Raw genomic sequence first — 23,360 nt, 5'->3', positions numbered from 1 at the left:
CATTCAGAACACACCGTATGCATGCGCAAAATGTATGAAAAAGGTTCAGTACACAGGTGTATTTGGACAGGAAAACATATTTACAAGTAATGTAATCGATACAGCGAAGGGCATAAAAAGTAAATGAAGAGCAAAAATAAATGAAAGAGACACATCATCATGTACACTTGAATGAATGATCTAGAGGATCATGCTTATAAAAGAAACACCATCAAGATTAATGCAAAAGCACTGTCATTGCAAGATGAAGATTGAATCTGCCGTCACTGTAAGTGCATCTTCTTGTTTATCTATTGTTGCTGCAGTATATTTTATCTGTGAGTGGGGTAGCACAGTGTGTGTGTGTGTGTGTGTGTGTGTGTGTGTGTGTGTGTGTGTGTGTGTGTGTGCGCGCGTGCACTTATCTGCACCATATGTGTGTATGTATAGTGTTGCAGAGTGGAGGATGGTACACAATAGGAAGCGTATACTGTATGTCAGGATCTGGTTGCAATAGTTGATGCATCTAAAGGCTGCTGAGTTTGACCAACCATGTATGTCACGGCTAAATTTAGCAAGTGTTGCTGGTAGCTGTGAAAGGAAGAGACATCGTTGCAGAGGTGCCTGTGGGTCAATGTCAAACCACATGAATGAAACCACTGTGCACATACAGTATTTGAATGTATGTATTTGTCGTTTCCCAGCGGAATTATAATGGAAGTCAATGGTGAACACTAGCAATGAGACGAGTTGCTCATCGATGAAATACTAATGAAAAACTGCACACAGTATGGATTTAATATAAAGTTTTTATTTTTGAAAATATAGTAAGTATCATTTGTCTAATTGATTTATAAAAAAAAAAAAAGACATCCAGCTCAGAGTCCTTCAACATGTCCTTGACAGTGGAGATCAGTATGATGTGACAGAAGAAAAAGATTCATCTGGACAGACATTAAAGTGTAGTTCAGAGCATTACACAACTGTTGGATTAAGTGAATGAAAATTATTACGGACTGTTGTGTAAAAAAATGTATACATGATCTCTGGAAAATTTTGAAATGAGAAAAGATACTTAAAAGGTGCAAAAAGAAAAAAAAAAGGCTGTTAATTTGCTGATGGATCAAACACTGCAGGTACACGAGCATCTACGATGTGTCTGCATTGGATCCACACTTGCTCTGACTGAGGGAGTTGGCCACGTAGCCAATCAGAGTGAGGTATTCCTGGAAGCTGACCTTTCCATCGCTGTTCTCATCCAGTCCCCGCTGCATCTCCTTGATGGCAGAGGAACTGTTTGTATCCTGAGCAAAACACAGAGGGACAGATGGAAGCAAACAGGCATTACTGTTAGTACTAACATGTTAACACCTTCCAGGACAAAGATAGGAAAAAACATTTCCTCTATACTCATGGATTATTTGTTTACAGCAAAGGGTGCTAAAGAGCAGCAAAAAGTTATGTAGGTCCTCACCTCCATGATGCCGCCGAGCTGTTTCTTTACCAGTTTCTGGAAGGATTTCCCATCTAGGTTCTCCCTCCCCCTGGCAGAACTGAGAAATGTGGTCACAACTGTCTGAATGGCTGACTCCATATCTAAAGAGAGGAAGGCAAGGACAAAAAGTGGAGAGGAAAGTTGAGGGCATGACAAGAGGAGATATGACCATATCTCAGACACTCAGACACCATGCCGTTAGGTTACTAATTCCATTCCCATGCATTTTTATTAATCTGAAAATAAATTTACTTTGGGCATGGGCTGGATAAAAGGCTTATTTCAGTTATTTAGTGGATCATTTGTTTGCATTGCAGAAAGGAGAAATGTGCATAATAACCTTGGAATGCTTGTGCACAGCTGACAGATGAAGATTAGGATTTCTTCACAATTAATTATGTGCAATCATATCATATATTAGGATGTGTTAGTAAAACATCTCACCTAATTTAAAATGCCTTGTATGATGGAAATAGTCAAAATATTGATAGAAAATTTAATGATTATATTGATTTATTGAAAAGCTATAGCAGTTATTAGGAACCTGAGTTGCCATTTAAGTCATAAATGTGCAGCAATGACAGATCGTTAGATCACATATTGAAATTATATTTGAACTGGATATGTGTGGCTATGCCCTCTGAACATAAACATGTGAGAAAGGTGAGACACACAAGTGATGTCAGCATAGAAGAGAGGAGGAGAGGGAACGGGGGGAGATGGAGGGGCCGAGCCCGGAGGCTCTCTGAGGTAAACAGAGCAAGTGAGCGGGAGTGATGGAAGGCTGAAGAGGAGGGGAGTCTCTGAGGTAAACACAATGGGAGCTGTGATCTTTGACGGTGGACATCTGATCCCCACAAGCCAGCGGGAGGCCACAGGTTCAGATTACTGCCTGCTGCCCGTCTGCTGCAGCACACATCCCCTCACACTGTAGGAACACACTGCATTCTGTGCTCGAGTATGAGCTGAAAAACATCACCCAGCCAGTCAGCCGAGGACTAACTGATTAAACTAGGCGGAATGCAAACATCAAATGCTGCTTTTATTGAGAGAATCTAAGAGGCATTTGAAGCTAAATCCTCGGCTGAACGCTGGAGACATGCAGACTGAAGTTTTAATTTGTGTCACGCATTTCTTACTGCCAGTTGAATGCTGCCAGGATGGCAATGGGAACAACATTCATGCTTTCATTGGAATGTCAGATCTAGAAAACAATAGTTACATCCCAATTCCATACTACGTGCCAATTTGAAGTGTGTTGTTGATTAACACCACTAGGTTTGGACATGTCACAACAGAAAAAGCACAGATGGTAATAATGAAGTTAACAAATTCCATTTAGCTGCTTTTTTTTCAGGGTCCTGGCGCTATGCATGCTGGCTCCCCCTATCACACTGTCGTCTTGAATAGAACAGAGTCATTGTATAGCTTTTTCTACTGGGACAAATATCTGCTGTGAAAAGGGCCAATTGTGTCACAGAGCGTTGCACAAATGAGATAGAGAGGCTACTTACAGCTGCAAAAAATAAAATGAAATAAAAATAGATCTGATTCTGATTTCAGAAAGCAAAATATACATATATACATATGAAGTCTTTTGCTTCCTTCATGTGATGTTTACAAATTAAAATGAAGTGCTGATGGTGGTAAAACAGATCTAGGAGCACTTGAAGAAAATAAATATTAAATCCTATGTCTATTTGTGGTGTTTAATACATCCACCATTGCACAATTCCCTGTTTATTGAAATTGTTAAATTATAATGAACTTTTTTTGGATACTAACTGCAAAAACATGACGATTTGTCAACAGTATATCTTCTATACAATTAGTATGTTGTTTATGCTGTATACAGTTAGTATGTTGTATGGACCTGGGGCACGCGAACAGTTTGATTGCACATTTATTGCATAATTTCCTGTTGATAAAAAATGTTCAAGCATATTGATTTCTTATACAGTGACTGCAAAACCAGTATGATAATTAGTATCTAGTACATACTGTATATTATTGGTACAGTAAACTAAAACTGCTGTAGTAGATACAGTTTATTTGGTCATATGGAGCTGGGACACAGAGAATGTTATGCTTGTTCCCTCTTTAAAAAAAGTACAGCCAACCTTGAGTATCCTAATTCATCCAACAGAGGGGTCTCCCTAGGTCTCTGCTCCCGTTTACCTCTGTGTTGTCTCAACAAACAAGATCTCCAAGGCAACTGTTCACCAAAAATAAAAGGCCAGAATAAATGCTGCACACACTTGAGTAGAGTTGATAAGTATCACAGCAGCGTGGGGTGGGACCTCACTGCAGGATTTCCAGTGAGTATTGGAAACTACCACAAGGCAGCAGTGTAATGATGATGGGTGCCTGGGGTGATGTTGGAGTAACCGTAGAAGCTGGTAAGTCTCCCATCTGACACAGATGTCACACCTCAATGCTTGCCTATGTACACCGACCCACACACAAAGACATACAGACAGACAGACAGACATACAGAAAGACAGGCGCGCACACACACACACACACATCTAAAGAGGGACGATACCAATTAGGACTTCTGTTGCATTAACCTAATTACTGGGTGAGTGAGAGCAGCCACCCAAACCCTGGATTCTGTTTCATGTCTCCCTGCAATGCCAGCACACATGCCTGCACACGCACGCGCACACACACACACACACACACACACACACACACACACACACACACACACACACACACACACACAACTCTTTCCTACATACAAGTGAGCATCTGTCATCAGCATGGTGTTCATCATTATTTAATAGGTTACTATAATTGTCCCATAACACCTTCCTAACATCGTCTACAAGACAAACAGCAGCACAGGAGCAGGCCGACCAGTGTCTGTGTGTGTGTGTGTGTGTGTGTGTGTGTGTGTGTGTGTGTGTGTGTGTGTGTGTGTGTGTGTGTGTGTGTGTGTGTGTTTGTGTCTGTACAGGCTATATATCAAAATGTCTGACAGCCCACCATCCATTAGGGTCTCTTCCGAATGTAATGAGACGAACATGAAACTGAGACGCCTTCGGTCAGAACTGGAGACATCAGGGCCACAGAATTACAAATGGGTAGAAAAAGAACATGTAGTAGGTTTTACCTGATAAGAGCAAGAAGAGGCCTCGCTGCGAGTGTGTGCTGAATACACATAAAACTCTCCTATAGACTCTCAGCACTTGCCATGGACTCAGATTCATAACGTCGAGATTATGATCATAATGACTCAAGTGTGACAAATGCTTGTGGGAAGCCCCGGACATTGTTATATTTGAATGTCTGCTCCTATTTTGTAACATTTTACAAGAATTTTGCACCATCTCAGTGGTTTCCTGTCTTTTTGTCTTAAGACATAACCCACTGTTACCAGTGGCATATGAGTATATGTTATGACCAGATGAACAAAACAGTGAAGTTATTTTTAGAGGCCCGAACTATCCAACAATCCCTAAGTGGAAAAAGCAAGGAATAGAGGAACACCTGAAAAAATAAATATAATTTCATGCTTTTTCTACTTTCCTATAATCCATCAGATATATCTTGTCACCCTGAACAGGATCCTGATCCTGATCGGAAACTGCTGCACAAGCTCGTTTGGAATTTGGTTAGTTAATTTATTTTAATATTCTTTATATAATATGTTAAAAATTTAGAAAATTTCAAATGAAGGAAACTGAGTTTGGAATCTGGTTCTCTGGCAGAGACAATTTAGATTAAGAGGTAAACGACTCTTCCTGTTTTCTCTGTAGCTCATTTCAGCATTCTTCGTGTTGTTTGTTTTATTTTCTGTCTCCCTTGCAAAAGAGGTTTCCAATCACAGCAGGACCTGTGGTTCAACAAATGATAAATACATATTTTAATAAATATGAATCTTATACCATATTGTACTGTTTGTCATTAGTGTTTCCATGTTTGAATGGTGACCTACTGGTACTGCAGTTGAGAATTAAGCTCTTACCATTTATGAATCATATAATATTTGCATAGTAGGCCTGCCTCTCAACTTAATCAAATAAACCCTGAATATAGTGCAGAAATATAGCGCAGATGCTGGTGAGGACGCCAGATATAGTGAGAGCTGAAACTAGTTTGAAGGCTTGACAAGTACAAACCAGTCCACAGGTAAATTAGGTGACGCCACCCAAACCACCTGATCCACGCCTCGCCTCACCTCACCACCCCGCCAGCTGACACAAGCTGCCACAAAATGTTGATAAAGGGTTAGAATAAAGGTTTTTAATCCTCGGGATGACCACAGCGGGACATTATTCTGCGCTGGCGCCCGATAGTTCGATCACGAGCATTGATTAGTAACCGATCAGCTCCTCTCTGCTCCTGCTGTTTGAACTAGGCGTGTCTGACTCACTTCCTCCAGAGCATGTTACCTGTCATCGCACCAGGCCGCTATTTCTCCTCCGCTTCATTAAACTACACCCGGTTGAAGCCACTGGAGTCTCGCTACCGGATTCTTGCCATATAACGTTAATAATTCAGACTGATTCGAGCTAAATCTGACCGCCGTCACAGTCACCAGTGGCTGTTTAACGGGCCGATAGAGGCCTCAGCGCAAATGCGCCAAAACTAATCAGCGCCGTGCGTAACAGAGATGTCAGGGGGCTTGCCTCTGTCCCACATTTACATTTTGCCACAACTAATCCTGACAATTTGTAGAGCAGCCAGAGGCAGGACTGACACACAGCAAATAAATAAGTAAACGTGTCTCGGGTTTCTCTGGAAGTGTAAAGGGATTGGGGTTAAATTACAAAGAAGGAGAACCCGATCCCTGTGGCCGCAAAGATGGCTAATGACAATAGAGGCGCTCGCAAATTATACAAAATTGATGACAGTGGAGGAAATCAGCTAAACTGAGCATTTTCTTGTTTGCCTAGAAAACAGTTTGGACTAAAACATCTCGCTACCACAGAGAGAGCTCAGCACTAAAGTCATAATCAGAATAAGGCAACTCACCGTTAGGACAAGGAACAAAAGGCAAGAATCTATTTCAGCAGCTGCACTCCTTTTCTCTCAGAGATCCTCCTCTTCAGTCTTGGGCTGGATTAAGCTGCAACACATATCTTTTCCGTGATTTAACTTCTCACCACAGCCAACTTTTTTTTTTTTCATTGTCATAGGGCGTGTGCCTGCGAGAGAAGGAATGTGGAGAGAGGCGCAGCTTGAGCAACACAACAGTTTTCAGCAACATTTTCTTACAAACATTTCCGCTGCTCAACAAAACACAGAAAGTTTTTATAATGTGGTTTATTACAAAAATGTTTTGATTATTTACGCGCACATTCATCTCTACTTTTTTTTTTCCTAGCAGATACTTTCTCCCAACGTGTAAGAACAAGCACGCGCTCATGACTGAGTGCGCGCGTCTTCAAAGCTTTCCCAACACACAGATGTACTCAAACCACACCCTGAAACTTTACTCACTTGTGGAAAGGTTTTAAAGATAGAGCTCACTAGAAAAATAAAACTAATGAACAAATGAACAAATGAACAAATGAAGGCCTGAGAAGCAAGAGACACCCACGTGTTTACATTTCATGTACACTTTATTTCCAGCCTTACTAAGGCAAATTTTGTTCTGCCAACACCACACCTCTGTTTGTGCCCTGGAGAGAGAGATGACAAACACCAAGAGGCCTGTTTCCAAGAGTCAGACAAGCCAAGAACACATAATGCTTATACACACATTCTCAGCTTTCAGACAATGCATTCTACAACACCCTCACAGACCTGTAAGCACAAGCAGCTGTGTGTGTGTGTGTGTGTGTGTGTGTGTGTGTGTGTGTGTGTGTTTGTGTGTGTGTGTGTGTGTGTGAGTGTGTGTGTGTGTGCGTGTGTGGTATGAAACAGACTGGGCTGGTTTTAAAACTGCTGAAATCTTTCAATAGTATTCTGTGACAGTGTGTGTGCCAGTTTGGCAGCAGCTGCTGAGAGAACAGGGTGAAAAGAAAAGCAGAACACTGATAAAAACACACTATGCAGTTGAAATAAACTTTAGGGTGTTTTCCATTTGGCTGATTTCCCATTTTTTTTCTCGTAACTGTATGACTACAAATCAGTTAACACACGTGGAACTGTTACAGAGTATCTGGGGGCACTCTATTGGCTGAACCCCCCATGCTTGCTCGCAAGATGTCCAATCAGCTGCCAGAACTCCAGGAAGCTGAGCTCTCCATCATTGTCCTTGTCCAATGAGCTCATAAGTTGGTCAACAACAGCAGGGTCACCAGCATTCTGCAGGAAAACAGGAAGATACATGTATCAAATGCTGGAAACAACCCTGACAGGCCCAGTGGATGATCCAGGGCTCGTGTGGTGAGATGAGACAGGGGCAAGCTGCTGGCGCCACTGGCACAGCACACCAGTTCACAAATTCATGCAACATCAGCAGAGGTGGTTTGGCACAAGGATCTTTGACTATGTCACCATCTAGTGGCCACTGTGTTTATTTCAACTCTTCATGAGAGCAGAAACACATGGAATTTTCCACACTTGGAAGCGGCAGCCCTGTATTCTTTGTCAGGCCACAGGAACTGCTACTTTCTACCATTGTGTTCTGGTTAAACATGCAGAGTAAAGACAACACGACCACAACAAGGCCAGATTTCCAAGTCTCTGAAGGGTGGAAACCTTTTCTTCATGACAGACTCATTGTTTTCTTGGAACGTTTAAAATGAAACATAAAATGTAGTTATATCCTGCTATACAACTACTCATTACTGCTGAAGGTCACAGGCAGGAGTGGAAAGGGTAAAATCTTCTGAAATGTTCTTTTTAAGTGCTGTTATGTGACTCAGAGGTACACTAAGACCACATGCATTAAAGACTGCCCACGTACAAGAGTGATGACTAAGACTTAATTACATGGTCAGGGAAATAAGAGCCAATATGGCATCCAGATGATAACCATTTCAATATGAATCCACCCTTATGAGAAAGCTGATTTGCCTGACAAACAAAAAGGAGCAGAGCAAAGTTAGACTATCTTACTGACTCTTATCTTTCAAACACACAGCAGAAATAGCTCCTCATCAAAATCTATGGATATGGTCAACAAATCCCATCAAAAGACAAAAAAAAAAAAAGACAAAAAACAACAAGGCAAAACTACTAAAGATGCAAATCTTTAAAAACAAGTTACACATACATACTTCTATCATTAAAAGGCTCAGGGATTCGCAACATAGGTGGGCACTGTTGCTTTTAGCAAATGTTACTTGTGGACGAGTGAGTGTTTATGGCAGTGGTTGTGCGTGTGTGTGTGTGTGTGTGTGTGTCTGTGTGTGTGTGTCTGTGATCGACTCAAAATAAACTGCCGTGACCATGTTCATGGTAATGAAGGAACAATAGTGTGGCTCAATAGTTTGTGGACAACAATGGAGCTCTATGGCAGCAGAAGAATAAGCTGTACCAGGCTTTGGCTACACAGGCAAAACCTGTTGGTCAGATTATGTCACTGTTGGTTTTGGTGTTTTCATGGGATTTGTTGACAAGAAGAAAAATACAGAATCACTAGTCATAATGCTGCAAGTCATTTTAGCATATACTGTACAAAAAAGCTACTCCATCAGGGTAACAAGACTGCTTGTAAATTAGCACACTTCAGATATATTTCACATTCACAAGAAAAAGCAATCAGCTAAATATCTCAATGGATGTAATAAACATTGGAATATATATATATGTACATATAGACTGTATATATAAGAACACCATAGTGACAAAACTGTACAAATACAACTATATTTCAAAAGTCTATCACTACATTTATTGTTGTTTGGTAAACCTACAATCCTTACCTTGACCATGTTGGGGAGCTCCGATGTGACCAGTCTGTGGAACTCGTCTCTGCTCAGTGTGTCAGAGGAACCATCACTGCCAGCATACGCCTTGAACTGGGACACCAGTACAGCAACAGCAGACTCCATCATGAACTGAAAGACAGACAGTCTGGGCTAGAAGAGAAACAACACCTGAACTAGAATTTGATGTAGCAACAGAAATCAGACTCACCAACTCAGGTATGTGTGTAGGTAAACTGTTCCGACACGATTCTTCCTGGTCTTTTCTAGCCTTCCTCTCCTGGTAAAGAAGATAAAACATTCACTAATCTGTCTGTATATATTTACAGCTTTCTTTTTGGTACATTATTCACTGCAATTAGTAACAGTGTAAACCCAAACACTACCGACCTTTTTCCATGACGCGTTTGCATTTTGAGATGCCACTTCAGCGTGTAACTAGTCTCTGGCAGAAGTTAAGGATTACTGGATGAATCACCTCATTCAAGAAAACCCAGAACTAACTCAGAGTGGCGATCCAAGTTAGGTCAGTTTAAACATATCACAATGTGTGTGCACTAACAGTTTAATGTTTTGCTCAGTTCATGCTGATGCATGGACAGTAGTCTAACATTTTTCCATTCTTGTGTATGTGTGTGCAACTGTGGGTGAGAATGCTGTAGAGAGCAAAAAGAAAGCAGTAAATCAGGTATAATTATACAGCCTGTGTTGCAGAAACTTTTGAGAACGAGGCACTTGGGTTTCACCTCAGAAGAGTCACATTATTTAAGCCAAACCTCGGACAGGATGTGCACAACTGGCATATTAGGGAGGCAGTTAGTGCTAACAAGCACAATAGCTTTATCGGCCAAATATACCCACACATTGTTTTCTTGTATCAGCTGTATGACACAAACACACATACACACACACCCGTATATATCCCCATACACCTGAAACTGCAGTCTACATTACTCCTCCTTCCATTCCCTTGGCCATCATTGCAGAAAGGAGAGTGCAGCTACTGACAAAATAAATGTCTTACAGACACAACTGAGAAGTCACAGCACAATACACAGCAGTGTAGAAGCATCAGGGTTTTCCATGGGGTGATGCTGCACGTTGTTCTTATGATTGATGCTTAGCTGTAGTTGTATTTGTGTCTAAGGGCTTGTTTGCCTATGTTTCAAAACATCATTTATATGTCTCGGATTTCTTGATTGCCTGTTGTACCCACTCATCCAGTTTTGGGCCCAGAGAGTAGAAGCATTCTGTGCTTTAAAAAAAGTTTTGTTCAAAAATGAAATCAGTGTGGGGGAAACTCAGAGTTCCTTAAAGTCATACGCTGTTATAGCTGTGCCACGGGACTGATTTACAGCGTCTCCTTTCACAGACTTTATTATGTAGTTATTCATTACAAAGAAGTGTACGTTAGGGAACACAACTCTGCATGAAACTTTGGTTTACACAGGCAGCAGGATATGGATGAGCACATAGCTATGTGTGTTTTTGTTTGTCTGTGTGATATTACCACTGAAGCCACAGTACAGCAATTCTACAGTATTATTATCTGTACTGGTCTACAGTATTCATGTAAAATCTCCCCAGCTCGGAACTATGGTTTCTGGTCTCGAACAGGTACAATTATTGACTGACAAAACAGACTGACAGTGACTGTATGACATCATAGTCAATCTCACCCTCTCTTTTCTTCTGCTAACATCAGCCAAGTTGTTGCTCCACACATCCAGATGCAAAGAATCTAAAAGGAAGGGACAATAAAAAAGTATCTCTGAGCACAAAGACATAAATCTGGCAAAGGCAAACCATGGTCCATGAAGAGGAGGACACTCATGTTGTATTAATCTGTCAGCAAACAAGTAAAGCCCCCACTGACTCTCAACAGAAACTGTAAGACAATTGATCAAACAACCATAAAATTATAATTAACATTAAATAAAATAAAAAGAAATCTCAGTCTTTCCAACACTGCAATCATCAGAACTCATAAAATCCGATAGCATCAGATTCAGGTGAAGTATAAGCAAAGACCTGAAATCACTGTGTCTTATAAAAATAAATTGCTTGCAGGTAACTGTTTAAATTATTTCACAAGTGAGCAAAAATGACAAAATACATTTTTTTTTCATCACATGGATGCACCGAATTTATTATTCTGCTCTTATAACAATAAAATGGCCAAATATGAGCATCCCAACATACGAAGGTCTATATGCAGCATTGTTAACCTCTGAAAGACAATCAGTATTCGGCTGTAGGTCCTTGAATTAGCAACATTTCACAAGTTAGCGTAAAGAAATAAAAAAAGGAACCTATTACTGCTTTTTGAAAACTATTTCCCATGACCTAAGTGCGAAGTGACCAACTTAACCAATAAAAACAAATGTTACATTCATAATAAAACAATTAAGGACATTTTAGTGCACAATACAAGTTCTGTACCTGAAAAGGAACACATGTTCAACATGTCAATATTTTATGTGCCCGCCAATTGTTTTCTGCCTATATTATGCCAACTTCTATAAAATAATTTAACTATATATTTCTGCATTTCAGCATAGTTCTTAAACACGTTTAATGCAATATGTACAAACATTCAAAACAAAACCAATGCAGATTTCTATAGATTCACATAAAATATTCACTAAACTATTTCAGCAGTTCACGTTCACTCCACCCTTCATAAAAAAACTGTTTATGTTTTGAAGGTAATTTGCCATTAAAGTCAGGCTAAAGTAATTACTCCATAAAGATGACATACTGTAGGTACAGGCCTGATCAGTGAATAGGTGGACTTTCAACAGTGCACAGTGCTGTTTGCAATGGAAGAGGTGTCATGTGTGACTGAGACTGTACAGTGGTTATTCTAGAGATGAGAGTCAAAGCAGAGTAACATCCAACTCAGTCTAACAGCTTTTATCTCCCTATGCAAAGAGAGGAAGTTACAGTATCTACAGAACTAACTTTCACACCAGTGGATGTTCAACATGAGCTGCAGGTGCTCAGTCAGATATATAAAGCTGGACGTTTTGGAGAGTTTTCTATGGACACAAGGAGTAGCTACTGTAGGCATTATGCTTAACTAGTGTCATTACATTACAGGGAAAACACTGAAGCTTAAGTGCAGTCTTCTTCTCTTGTACATCCACCCAAATAAACCCTATAGTCTGATTTAGATGCAAGCCCTTTCTCTACACCACTGTGTACCAAGATGTGAGCATGTGTGCAGGTGAAATACAAAACTTCCCCAAAACAGTGAAATTAAATTATAAGTTGTATCACCGGGACAGCAGACGGCAATCGTAAAATAAGATCCTGTATAAAAGAAAAAAAAGAAAAAAAAAAGGATGACAGGATGATTAATGTATACTTGTAAGCATTTGTGGTCCAATAGCAAGTGTTCCCTTTGAATAACCCCTCATCTGTCACGACTCCTCTCAGCTACTTTCGACAGATCCATCAATTTTTTTCACGTCAGCCACGTCCTCGTCCGCTCTCCTTCCTCCACTCCCCTTTGATTTTCTCCTCCTTCTCTCCCGCTCCTGGCACTGAAAACTTTTTCATGACTTCTCTTTCAAACTCCTCCATTTCTTGCTCTATGGCGCTATCCTCCTCATCCTCCCCGTTCTCATCCCCTTCCACCATATCTTCCAGAATATCTTCCACATCCTCAACAAAATCTTGAAAGCTCATTTTGTCATGAACAAAGACCCCATCCTTGAAGAAGTTGGCAGCTAGCTTTTTGAGCTCCTCTGTTTTGGAAGCATCCACTCCCGCCTCCTCTGCTTTGGCTAGGTAAGTGCGGAGGATGGCCTCAAACTCAGGGAAGGGGACAGGAAGCAGCCCCTCAGCCTGAGCGCAGGTCTCCAATGAGTTACAGTGCTGTGGTGGTTTGGGGTTGTGCTGGAGCCGGTCTCTCTGCTGGACCCAGTACTCAGGCTGTTCCATGGAGGGTCTGCGATGTGTGTGAGGGGCTTTCCTGTCTCCCCACTCATGCTTTTCATGGTGGTCATTATTGTGATTACCAGAAAATTTGTGCTCATCTTTGTGTTTTTCAGCGCTTGATCTGTCCTTTTTCCAATCTCCGTTGTGCTTTTTCTCTTTCTGTCCTCTCTTCCACTCCTCCTCTTTCCTTTCCCACTGTTTCATCTCATCCCCTTTCTTCCATTCCTTATCACCTTTACCATTTTTACTCTTCCTCTCATTCTCGTTCCACTGTTTCCTCTCATTCTTCCTCTTCCATTCCTTATCACCTATACCATTTTTACTCTTCCACTCATTCTCGTTCCACTGTTTCCTCTCGTCCTTCCCTTTCCTGTCTTTACCATGATTCTTGCTGTGATTTTCGCTCTCGTCCCACTGTTTCCTTTCACCCTTTCCTTTCCGATCTTTACCCTCATCTTTGCCATTTTTACCTTTCCACTCACCACCTTTCTTCCACTCTTTCCTCTCTCCTTTCTCTTTCCAATCTTTCTTCTCCCATTTCTCATTGCCACTTCCCTTGAAGCCGTCTTTCACCTTCCTCCACTCCTTCTCTCCCTTCCACTCGCGTTTCCCCTTGTGCTTCTCTTCACGGTCCTTTCCTCCCTTCCAATCCTTCTTTTCCTCCTTACCTTTCCATTGTTTACCCTCATTTACTTTCTCATGCTTTGCCTTTTTCCAATCTTTCTCTTCCTTTCTATCTTTTCTCTCACTCTTTTCTTTCTGTTCCTTCTTCCCTTCCCTAGCCTTCCATGGCTTTCCTTCATCACCTCTGCTCCCCCCTTCTTTCTTCCACTCTTTCTCCTTCAATTGTTTTGTCTCATCACTGTGCCTCTTCTGCTTATCTCCCTTATCTTTCTCCTTGTCAAATTTTCCTTGCTCATGTTTTCCCTTTTTCCATTCTGTTTTACCTCCATCTTTGCGCTCTTTTATCTCTCCTTCCTTTCGTTCAGTTTTGTCTCTCTCTTTCCACCCCTTGTTTTCACCAATGTCATGTTTTTCCTTCTTCCAATCTGTCTTCTTCTCCTTCTGGTCATCCCATGGTTTCCTGGCCTGTGTTTCTACAGTTCCAGCTGTGTCCTGCCTGCTGTCCTCTGGTTGGCCACTGGGGGGCGATGGAGTGGGCTTCACAGGTGCTTGAGCTGCTTCACTGGCTGCTGAAGGAAACACAAGTAGTTGTTACAACTATAAAGATGAACAGTGAGCAGTCAAGTGAGAAAACAGAAGAAGAATAAAGGAAGACATTTCCTACACTTTCCCTTGTTTTCTAATAACTATCATCCTACTACATCCTCTACCCTTCGTCACGTCCCCTCCCTACCTCCTCCCTCTGTCCCTTTGTACCTGAGGAGCGTTTTAATTCAGTCACAGTCGATCTCAGTGTGTCTAGTTCTTTCTGTAGGGCCGGGACAGACTCCAGCTCTCTCTTCATCCTCTCATTCTCTGTCTGAAGAACAGGGAGAGATGCCATCTCTGTCTTCAACCTACTGTTTTCCTTCTCCACCTCCTCCCACCGCAGCCGCTCCTTTGCTCCCTCTGCTGCCTGTCCCTTGGCTACTTTTAGCTCTTCTCCCTGTGCCTGTTTAAAGAAAAAGAACAGGAAAAGATGGCCCGGTGAGAATATTACACACTCAGTGACACCTTTAAATGCACACTCATACAAATAGTTTATGTATTCTGCACACACATATAGAGGAGGAATAAAGTGAGAGACAGAATGGAGTCGTACCTGAAGTTGGGCTTGTAGCACAGAAATATGCTGGTTCCCTTTGACTAACTTATTTAGAAGCTCTGTACTGTCAGCATCTACTGGGGGTGGAGGAACCTCCGGATTAAGCCACTCCTGTCAACAAATTATACATGCAGTGCAACACAATGGCAAGGCTTTAGAGGACTTTTCAGAATCATTATTGCCAGACAAAGTAGTCAGGAAATGAGAGAACAGTATGTGTTGATGAAATTGGAAAGAACAAAAGTCCAGAGAAACACAGTTGGTAGACAATAGCAGTAATGCTGCCAGCGTTGTGGGTGGTCTCCTACTGAGCATATCACACTAAACCTTAATGCTGCGGTGCTCATTGTCCTTATACAGAAAATGGCATAATGAGTGAAAGTTAGAGTAGAGGGAGAGAAAAGAAGTGAAAAATTCATGTCAGACTGACCTGTTTTCGTGGAACCTCTGAATCTTTCAGTTCCCTGGTACCATAGTCACTCTCTGCAAATCATTATGCAAAGCTTTATTTCGATATTTATAATACTCAGTCAAAGAACACAAGCAGAAGCTACACTCTATTGCTTATTACTGAAAAAAGTGACACCCACCCAAACAAAAAACCAAGGCAATAAAATGTGTGTTGCTGAGTAAAGGCATACATACTGCATCATTTCCAAAGGAAAGATTAGGAACAATGTATTCATTGCTGGCTGAAAACCTTGTATTTCCAATTTAGCTAATTTTCTGTACCGACTTTTGCCTCATCCTCAATGTTCCTGCAACATGTTACACTGTTCATGCTAAGAAAAAAATCATAAAAACCTAAAACTTAACTAGAAAAGACATGGACACATTGTGCTGATGTGGTACAAAGTTTTCATTTACCAACAGCAAATAAGCCTAAAAAAAATTAACCAAATCACGCAAAGGTGCCTAAATCACTCTCTCCCTCAAAAGCATGCAGAGCTTTGAAGGCTTACTTTTAAAAAGTGTCAGATGCAAAACTTTATTTTTTTCCTGCATGCACATTCACACATACAAACACATGCTGCAAGAAAGAACTCACTCATGCACACACAAACCTACCCTCATCCAGGTCCATGAAGACACCTGCAGGTATAACACACCTCAGTCTCAAAGTACCCTTTATCTAATCCACTGCTAGCACCACTTTCCTCTATCAAACCTTACTTTAACATCGTAAAAAAATCCATCTAAAATAACATGGGAATTGGGAAGGGATGTTTACCCTCTCAACAGGTCAAATGGTGATGCTTACCTGAGAAAAAGATGGTGCCGAGGCCTAGCAGAATGACAGCACCAAGGATGCACTTGTTCACAGAGAACCCGCTGTCTTCCTCTCGCTGTGGCAGCTGAAACTCTTCCTCTCCTTCCTCTTCCTCCTCTGCCCTCCCGATCCGTTCCAGAGCTGCTAAGAGAGACCTCCTCCTCACCTCTGACTCTCCTTCCTCCTCCGTCCTCTCAGCCCTCTCCTCACCCACCTCTGAATCCACAGGGGAATCTTAAGCAGTAAAGGAAAGAGTATAAAGAGCTGTTTTTGAAGTATATCTTGACAATTACCTTGCTTTACGGTGAAAACATAAACGGTGAAAACAGCGGATCATTTACTTTGTGGGTATCCATTAGACAGTTTCATTTTCTGACTTTTTTTTTTTTTTTAAAAGCAAAGCTGTTGCACATTGTTGGGCACAAATTTGCTCTTGCACAGAGAGCTGATATTAGATTGCACAGCAGGTATGGTGCTGTAACTGGTCTGATCCTGAAGTATAGGACAAAACTCCTCATGGGAGGTAAGACTTGCTTCTTTATTGGCTCTGCTGTGCATGGCACACTGGTTAATTTGCTCCATTGCCATTCCTTATTTTCCGTTAAACTGCATAAAGTGATTCAAACGCTTAAATTTGGAACTTCTGGCACTTTGAAACAACAGTCTTTAAACTTTCCAAACTATCTGCATCCCATTTTATTGTTAAAGAGCGATGGTGCTATAAACAAGTACCGCAAAGACTCGCTCACTGACACTGAACTCTAGTTGCTAAACAAATAATGTATAAGAGAATGCACAACAGAGCAAAAGAAGACTAATTTCTGTAATGCTGTAGTGAGACAAAGAGCTGCAGACAAAAACGCCACACTGCAAAAAACTTTAGAGGTCCCAGTCCCTCTGAAGCCAATTTACTTCTGCAGGGTGTCATGCAAATAAGAGTTTCTCTGTCACATCATGCTCCCTTCCTCATACCAACCACAGCCTCTCCAGACAACTTCCTGGCCCAGATACTGAACAAGTCCATAACCAGCTGGTCCACCAAGTACACTTCAAACACAAATAGTACATATGGCTTAGTCTCCAAAAAAAGAAAGGGGAGGATACAGGCATACCACATGACGATCTTTGTCATGTTTATAACAGCATATACATAACAAAAACTGGTGCTGAGGTTTTAATATTAATATAATAATGACCAGAGTGTTGCTGTTCATACCTGCCTGTTTCCCTAAATCAGTCATCCTTGGAGACAGGTCTGTCTCATCCTCTTCCTGATGTAGCTCCTCCCCATTTAATGAATGCAGTGTTCCTTCCTGTGCAAGCCTCTCTTCCTCTTGCATAAACTCCATCCCTCCCAGAGTCTCTGTGCTCAGCAATGACGCTGGGGGCTCATCAGGGGAGGGGGTTATGTGGGAGTAGGAGTCAGAGAATGAATCGGGGTCAGGGCTGGACTGTGCCGGCCCCTCGGGTAGGCCCTCTGACCGGCTGAGTGCATCACTGCCAGGAACTAAGCTGCTGGAGACTTCCAAAGAAGTGGGAACAGGGGCATCAGTGATGGCGGTGGGCACGGAGGTGTGCTGCTCAGTGCTTGTGCCTCCACTTAGTGCTGCTGGTTTTTCTTCTGATACCTAGAATCAGGTCATTAAAATCCCTTAGAGTATAACCCTGTCACTCAAAGGTTTTAGGGCACCCTATATTCTAGCATTTTTGGTTTAAACTCAAGCAAAGCACATAATCCAAAAACAAAGTTTTTGTCAGTTGGATGTGATATGTTAATACCACTGTAGTGTAAATATAAAGCTGAACCAGGCCAGCAGTTTCCAGTCTTTATGCTAAGCTATGCAAACTACATAGAGAGTAGTTTTACATGAGAGTGGTGTTGATATTCTCATCTACCTCTCTGTCAGAAAGTCAATAAGTGCATTTCACAATATGTTGAACTATTCCTTTAACTTTACAAAACATATATGAACTAGGTCTGTGAGGTTCTGCATTTTGTGCACCAGTCTTTCATAAAGCCCTTGCTAAATGATTAAATAAGAGCTCTCTCTTGTTTTCTAAATTTCTTTAAATAGAAACTTTGTGTTGGCACTGGAAAGTTAGAGAGAGATCATTCTTTTATAACTCCATCAAGAAGCTGTAGCCTGGTAACAGCTGAAGTGAGTCATCTTCCAGGTATAAATATTTTGTTAGAGGGGTGATAATGTGGCTACATAAGCTCTGGCCAATCACATTTAAGTACTCCTGGGAGCTATGGTACAAGCAGTTTAAATGTAGTGATTATCCTATGAGTATATGAGTGAATGTATTCACCCAAAGTGTGGTATAGTCACAAAATAAAAGACATCAGAACACTTTTGTTGGCCAATCATAGCTAGGCTGTGTAACAAATACTACATGATAGAAAAAGATGCGTTTTGCTGTCTTACCAGGTGCGCCTCCACAGGGGACCCCGCTGCAGATGCTTCACCCTCTGCAGGCTGGTTTGCTCCAGAGCCTGGCTCATCAAACACAGACACAGGAGACAAAGAGATGAACCTTTTATAGCAACATTTTTTGAAATGAAGCCATTCTGACTTGGGACACCCGTGTGCATATGCAGAATGACGAGAAGTGGTGATGTGGTACATTGTTTTCCACTTCGCTTTTACTTCTCTGCTTTATTTGACAAAGCTGTACATTTTTCCTGTGCCATTAATGATCCCACAATCCTCAACTTTATTCTGAAAAACACCTGCTGCAGATGTATGGCTGCCTTCATGGTGCTCTGTTCCCTCTGCCAAAGGCCTCAGGGTTTCAGCGACAGTCTCCTGGGACAAACAGAAAAGCACCAGACAGTCAAAGGACGCAAACAGACAGACGAGATAATCGGAACATTCAGTCTTCAATCTACAATTTTTTGATTGTTTCTGAGCAGCAGAAGTGATGCGCATAACTCTCGTAAATAATAGCTACTGCCAAAGTGCCATTGAGCAAGGCAGTATGTGTATACATGTGCATGGGTGTGGGCTTCAAAAAGCCAGTTTAACTTTCTGAATAACAGTTAAATCTGGAAAAAGGCAAGAAACACAGACAGTCTTATTAAAGAAACCTACTTCATATTCAGGTGACCTATAAGAAAATCAATTGGGACAAGGAGTTTTCTTTTTTTAAAATAATGCAATTTCATTGAGGTCGTTTTCCTATGCTCTTTACAGTGTGGTGATACCTCAGGAGTGAGGATGGTCCAGCTGTTGTTAGCACTGCTGCCGCCAGACATGGCCCCCTAGAGGCTTTGCCTGTCTCCTGCAACACAAGAAGAACATACAGAACAATTACATGATTAATAGTGGTTTAGTTCACAGAGACAAAACCAAATCAAGGCCCCACTCCTCTGTGCCTTTATACCCTCTGAATCAAACTTAGGGAAGCGACAGCTAACAACCCCAAGAGAGCCGGTGTGTTGTTCAGAGGCCTGCCACTACTGCACAATTAGGGTGTCAGTGTGAGTACTGCAGCTTTAAGAAATTTACATCCTTTTTTGTACACATGCACAGGATTTGAATATATGACTTTGCTATTCAGCCTCACCCATTCTGCCAATAAAGGACCTACTGTAAGGTGGTGTTAACACATTGCTGTCAGTGTGCATGTGTGTGCATGCGTGTGTATGTGTGCAGGAAGTCTCATTCCCCGGGACCATTCAGTTCTTCATTAGTAGTTTGTGTGTGTTGTGGGCCTTTTGATCACCCTGGCTTTAGGGTTTGCGGGGAAATGTTTTGGCAGAGACATGGGTAACTAAGGCCGGCATTATTGGAAATAGAGGCTGTCCATTTCAAAGCTACTGGTCTGTTGAATAGATGTCTACAAACTGCCAAATTGCAACTGTATACTGTATATTTGTACACTGCATAAGAATTACAAGTTTTACAGTAAGATAAAGACTCGGTGGAACCATTTTCCTTTTGTCTACCTCTGTAGTAATGTGTCTGCAACAAAACTTCTTAATCACTGGTGGACATTTCCATTTTACCACCTGGTCAGATGCAAGTGTCAGGTATTAAATCTTTATAAAGTCCTTGCTTTCAAACAGCAGAGGATGATGAAACAGATATGCATATTTATTAAGTGTAGTCTGGCTTTCATCAGTGAACACAAAGAGAATGAACCACTTTGGTTAACACCACATTGTCTAGGTAATGACACACTTCGCTCCCCAAATTCAATTCTCTCCCAGCTCCGCAATTTAGGTCTCCTAATCGAGTGCCTCCCAAGAGAAGTCTACTGAATCTAGCCTAGGGCCCAAGGAGCATTGTGGAGCATATAGTGGAATGGCTTAAATAGACACCAGCTAAATATAGCTACCAAGAGATTGAGCAGAGACAGGAAGAGGGAGCATGCAGAAGATGGCCATGGGGAACACAACAGAGGCAGTAATGTTTTCTAAGGACAGTTTTAAAAGGATTATTTTAAAGGCACCACAATGCTAAAGGCTTTTAACAGCAAAAGATAATTTTCACTGCCTTTTACTACTTTACTACTATTTGATCTTCATGAGCACCAACTAATCTAACCTACATAGCCATAGCTTTGGGAGGATGGGTTAAAACTTTGTATGTTTACAGACACTTGACACCCTGCCTGATCTCTTTATATCCTCAAAGTAATTGCATAAGGAAATATATAAGTCCATGCATTTTTTTTTCTTTCTTGAGAAAAATACAGCCAAAGATATAGTTACAGCTGCAGGCCTAATCTGATCATCTTCTCTCAGCAGGGAAAAAACACCAAAAAAGGTCAAGAGAATATACCACAGGACAGGCCATTAGGACAGCAATGCTAAGCTGTCAGTGGAGGAACCATAACCAGCTTGTTCACAGCAGTTCACACACAGCATCACCAACAACGCAGTTTATCAAAATATTTTGTTTACAGACAAATATTGACGCCTGTGACAGGAAATGCCCCACAGGGAAGGGCTCAGGGAAAAAAAACTTAACGCCACATTAAACAATGAAAAGTCACATCTTAAACGTGCTAACGGCCGGTGTTAGCAAGATAATTTGCTTAAGGTTTCAACTTACACGACAATTGTTAGCACCAGACATTAAAAGCCTAAGCTAAAACTTTCTCTGTCACAACAGTCAATCGAGCAACCAGGAAAAGGTGAGTGAAACGACGTTTGCGACGCAATGGAAGTAAAAAAACAACAGAACAGACGTTGTTATTTGCAATAAAAGTAAATGTTAGTTACATCCAAATTCAGGTGGTTCTTACCGTGGACGGTTGCTTTACTTCAGACCCCAGAGTCTGTCACACACACGGCACACTTGTGAGTCTTCGCATCCAACTTGGGAACTTAGAACATGCCTCCTGAACTTGCATGATCCACACGCGTCTCGTCCAATCACGGGCAGTGTTTTTCCTGGTCCCGCCCCTTTCCATCCAGTTCGACCAATAGCAATGCGGCGTCGCTATACTTCTCAGGGAAAGCTTCCAAGTTGATTGACACATGCAGGTGATAAATGTTTTTTTCAAACACCCCCAGTCCTCAGCATCAACCACTGTTGGTCCACAAGCTCAGGTCTATTCCAGGTTGATATTTTAGGTCGCAGTATCTTCCTTTCCAATGTAAAACAGCCTGTGAAATGTATCCTATATTTGTGAAATACATAAATCATGAATTGGACGCAACTTTCCAAACTGTCAAATTGAATAATTACAAGACATAAAATCTCAGTGAAGGCACATAAAAGCTACCAGAGTACATGTGTGACATGTAAACCAAGTGATTTTTTCTCTTCTTTTTTTAGCTGAACAGTATATGTTAACTATCAAATTAATTTTAAAAAAATGAACAAAAATTCAGACATAAAGGTAATATTTTTCTATTCATTAGTTCCTTTATTTATTGCCACACCAGTTTGTCTTGTACAGTGAACATCAGGGGTGCCATTCCTCAAGATCTCAGATCAACAGGGTTGAATTCAGAAAACTATGAACATTTGTAGCAGCTGGAAATGTGCCAGTGTGCTTCCTGAAAACCCAAGAGGAGCATCTCATAGACCCTGAAAAAACAGAAATAAAAACATTATCTGTGTGTAAGTGCATTAAACAGTTTTATGATTTAGTAAACCTACTCCTCAATGAAATTGACATTTTCTAAAATCGAGAGCCTCTTCTTTTGTAGGTAATTGCATTATATACATTAGAGAGATTTTGATTCACTATGTAGGCTACTGAAGTGGTAAATTGTTGTCATATGAGACAAGACTCATACTTGCCAATGCTTTGCCAGCACCACTGATCAAACGCTCCATTTCTGATGAAACAAAAGCTGGTTGAAATTACACTATAGGAGCCAACGGAGAAACAGGGAAAATCAATGACCACTTGAGCTACTCTCACTCAGTCTGTCAGTCCAGGATCTCTTTGATGCACCAGCAGCAGAGAAGGAAATAAAGGCACTCCTTAACTGACTGGATGAAACTGTAGGCAAAGTTTCCTCCCAAGAAGTTCTTGCCTCGTCCCAGACCCATGGCCATGTCCCGCAGGTGCTGTCCCAGAGAGGAGGAAGGCATGGCTTGGGGAAGAGGACGCTGGGGATGCATTGCTCCGGTGAGGAAAGGGAGTGATCAGGCAGAGGCAAGAAGGAGGGCAGTCGATGAGAACAGGAGGAGAGCTCTGACAAATGGGATTGGACCGGGCTCGTGCAACAGCTGAGGTCTGCTCCGTATTCCTGGCACAGTTAGCTCCTCTACTTATAACCTCCTATATGAACTGCAGGTCACCTCCTTTCACATCCTGAGTTTTCTAGACTCTTCCCTGCTTTCAAACATTCACTGATTGATTAAAGGCCTTGTTTACCTTTGCTGTGCACTGCTCCCCTCTTTTGTATACTACCCCCCACACCGACTCTCTCTGAGCTCTAACAATCCCTGAATCAGCCCCCTTCTGTTACAGCCTCATCTGTTCACAAACAGGAGAGTTCCAGCAGCTCCAATACACCCCTGCACTACATCTCATTCTTTGTTCAGAACAGTCTGTGACAGGTGATCATATCTTCTAGCGGTGTGTGCTGTGTTGTTTAATTTT

The 23,360-nt window shown here is 41.5% G+C and overlaps 4 protein-coding genes across 8 annotated transcripts; all 4 read right to left on the bottom strand.

The window, feature by feature from the left end:
- Positions 1–770: 770 nt before the first annotated feature.
- Positions 771–6,605, bottom strand: si:ch211-105c13.3 (uncharacterized protein LOC325758 homolog). The gene is made up of 3 exons (XM_056380649.1): positions 6,458–6,605; positions 1,454–1,575; positions 771–1,283 (listed from the first exon to the last, which is right to left on the bottom strand). The coding sequence occupies exons 2-3, from the start codon at positions 1,571–1,573 to the stop codon at positions 1,128–1,130; spliced, it is 276 nt and encodes a 91-aa protein (XP_056236624.1). The 5' UTR covers positions 1,574–1,575; positions 6,458–6,605; the 3' UTR covers positions 771–1,127.
- Positions 6,606–6,690: 85 nt separating this feature from the next.
- On the bottom strand, positions 6,691–11,284 carry LOC130172165 (protein S100-A13-like). Its single transcript, XM_056380648.1, has 4 exons — positions 10,983–11,284; positions 9,515–9,583; positions 9,301–9,435; positions 6,691–7,735 (listed from the first exon to the last, which is right to left on the bottom strand). Exons 1-4 carry the CDS (start codon positions 11,088–11,090, stop codon positions 7,601–7,603), a joined length of 447 nt encoding a protein of 148 aa, XP_056236623.1. The 5' UTR covers positions 11,091–11,284; the 3' UTR covers positions 6,691–7,600.
- Positions 11,285–11,420: 136 nt separating this feature from the next.
- On the bottom strand, positions 11,421–21,661 carry pbxip1b (pre-B-cell leukemia homeobox interacting protein 1b). 5 transcript variants are annotated; one of them, XM_056380639.1, is made up of 11 exons: positions 21,543–21,661; positions 19,495–19,571; positions 19,021–19,096; positions 18,716–18,783; positions 17,503–17,914; positions 16,278–16,520; positions 16,085–16,108; positions 15,447–15,499; positions 15,014–15,127; positions 14,629–14,863; positions 11,421–14,441 (listed from the first exon to the last, which is right to left on the bottom strand). In XM_056380639.1, the coding sequence occupies exons 2-11, from the start codon at positions 19,543–19,545 to the stop codon at positions 12,778–12,780; spliced, it is 2,940 nt and encodes a 979-aa protein (XP_056236614.1). In that variant the 5' UTR covers positions 19,546–19,571; positions 21,543–21,661; the 3' UTR covers positions 11,421–12,777. The 5 variants fall into 5 exon arrangements, with proteins under 5 accessions (XP_056236614.1, XP_056236615.1, XP_056236617.1 ...); XM_056380640.1 differs by having other exon boundaries at positions 11,421–14,438; XM_056380642.1 differs by having other exon boundaries at positions 14,773–14,863.
- Positions 21,662–22,146: 485 nt separating this feature from the next.
- lenep (lens epithelial protein) lies at positions 22,147–23,338 on the bottom strand. Its single transcript, XM_056380650.1, has one exon. The coding sequence runs from the start codon at positions 22,874–22,876 to the stop codon at positions 22,682–22,684; it is 195 nt and encodes a 64-aa protein (XP_056236625.1). The 5' UTR covers positions 22,877–23,338; the 3' UTR covers positions 22,147–22,681.
- Between the last annotated feature and the right edge of the window lie 22 nt (positions 23,339–23,360).

The sequence above is a fragment of the Seriola aureovittata genome, chromosome 7 (assembly GCF_021018895.1).
Source record: "Seriola aureovittata isolate HTS-2021-v1 ecotype China chromosome 7, ASM2101889v1, whole genome shotgun sequence".
Taxonomy (NCBI): Eukaryota; Metazoa; Chordata; class Actinopteri; order Carangiformes; family Carangidae; genus Seriola; species Seriola aureovittata.
The sequence above is the reverse complement of the archived record's forward strand: the minus strand, read 5'-3'. Positions and strand labels throughout refer to the sequence as shown.

Excerpts from the sequence above, each read along its gene's own strand:
- lenep (XM_056380650.1), bottom strand. The coding sequence starts at position 22,876 with ATGCATCCCCAGCGTCCTCTTCCCCAAGCCATGCCTTCCTCCTCTCTG.
- pbxip1b (XM_056380639.1), bottom strand. The coding sequence starts at position 19,545 with ATGTCTGGCGGCAGCAGTGCTAACAACAGCTGGACCATCCTCACTCCT. Across the intron at positions 17,915-18,715 it reads CCCCTGTGGAGGCGCACCTG|GTATCAGAAGAAAAACCAGC; the intron begins GTAAGACAGCAA and ends ACCTGATTCTAG. Across the intron at positions 15,128-15,446 it reads CAGAGGTTCCACGAAAACAG|GAGTGGCTTAATCCGGAGGT; the intron begins GTCAGTCTGACA and ends ATTTGTTGACAG.
- LOC130172165 (XM_056380648.1), bottom strand. The coding sequence starts at position 11,090 with ATGTCTTTGTGCTCAGAGATACTTTTTTATTGTCCCTTCCTTTTAGAT. Across the intron at positions 9,584-10,982 it reads TTAGCAGAAGAAAAGAGAGG|GAGAGGAAGGCTAGAAAAGA; the intron begins GTGAGATTGACT and ends CTTCTTTACCAG. Across the intron at positions 7,736-9,300 it reads AGCTCCCCAACATGGTCAAG|AATGCTGGTGACCCTGCTGT; the intron begins GTAAGGATTGTA and ends GTTTTCCTGCAG.
- si:ch211-105c13.3 (XM_056380649.1), bottom strand. The coding sequence starts at position 1,573 with ATGGAGTCAGCCATTCAGACAGTTGTGACCACATTTCTCAGTTCTGCC. Across the intron at positions 1,284-1,453 it reads AGCTCGGCGGCATCATGGAG|GATACAAACAGTTCCTCTGC; the intron begins GTGAGGACCTAC and ends TGTTTTGCTCAG.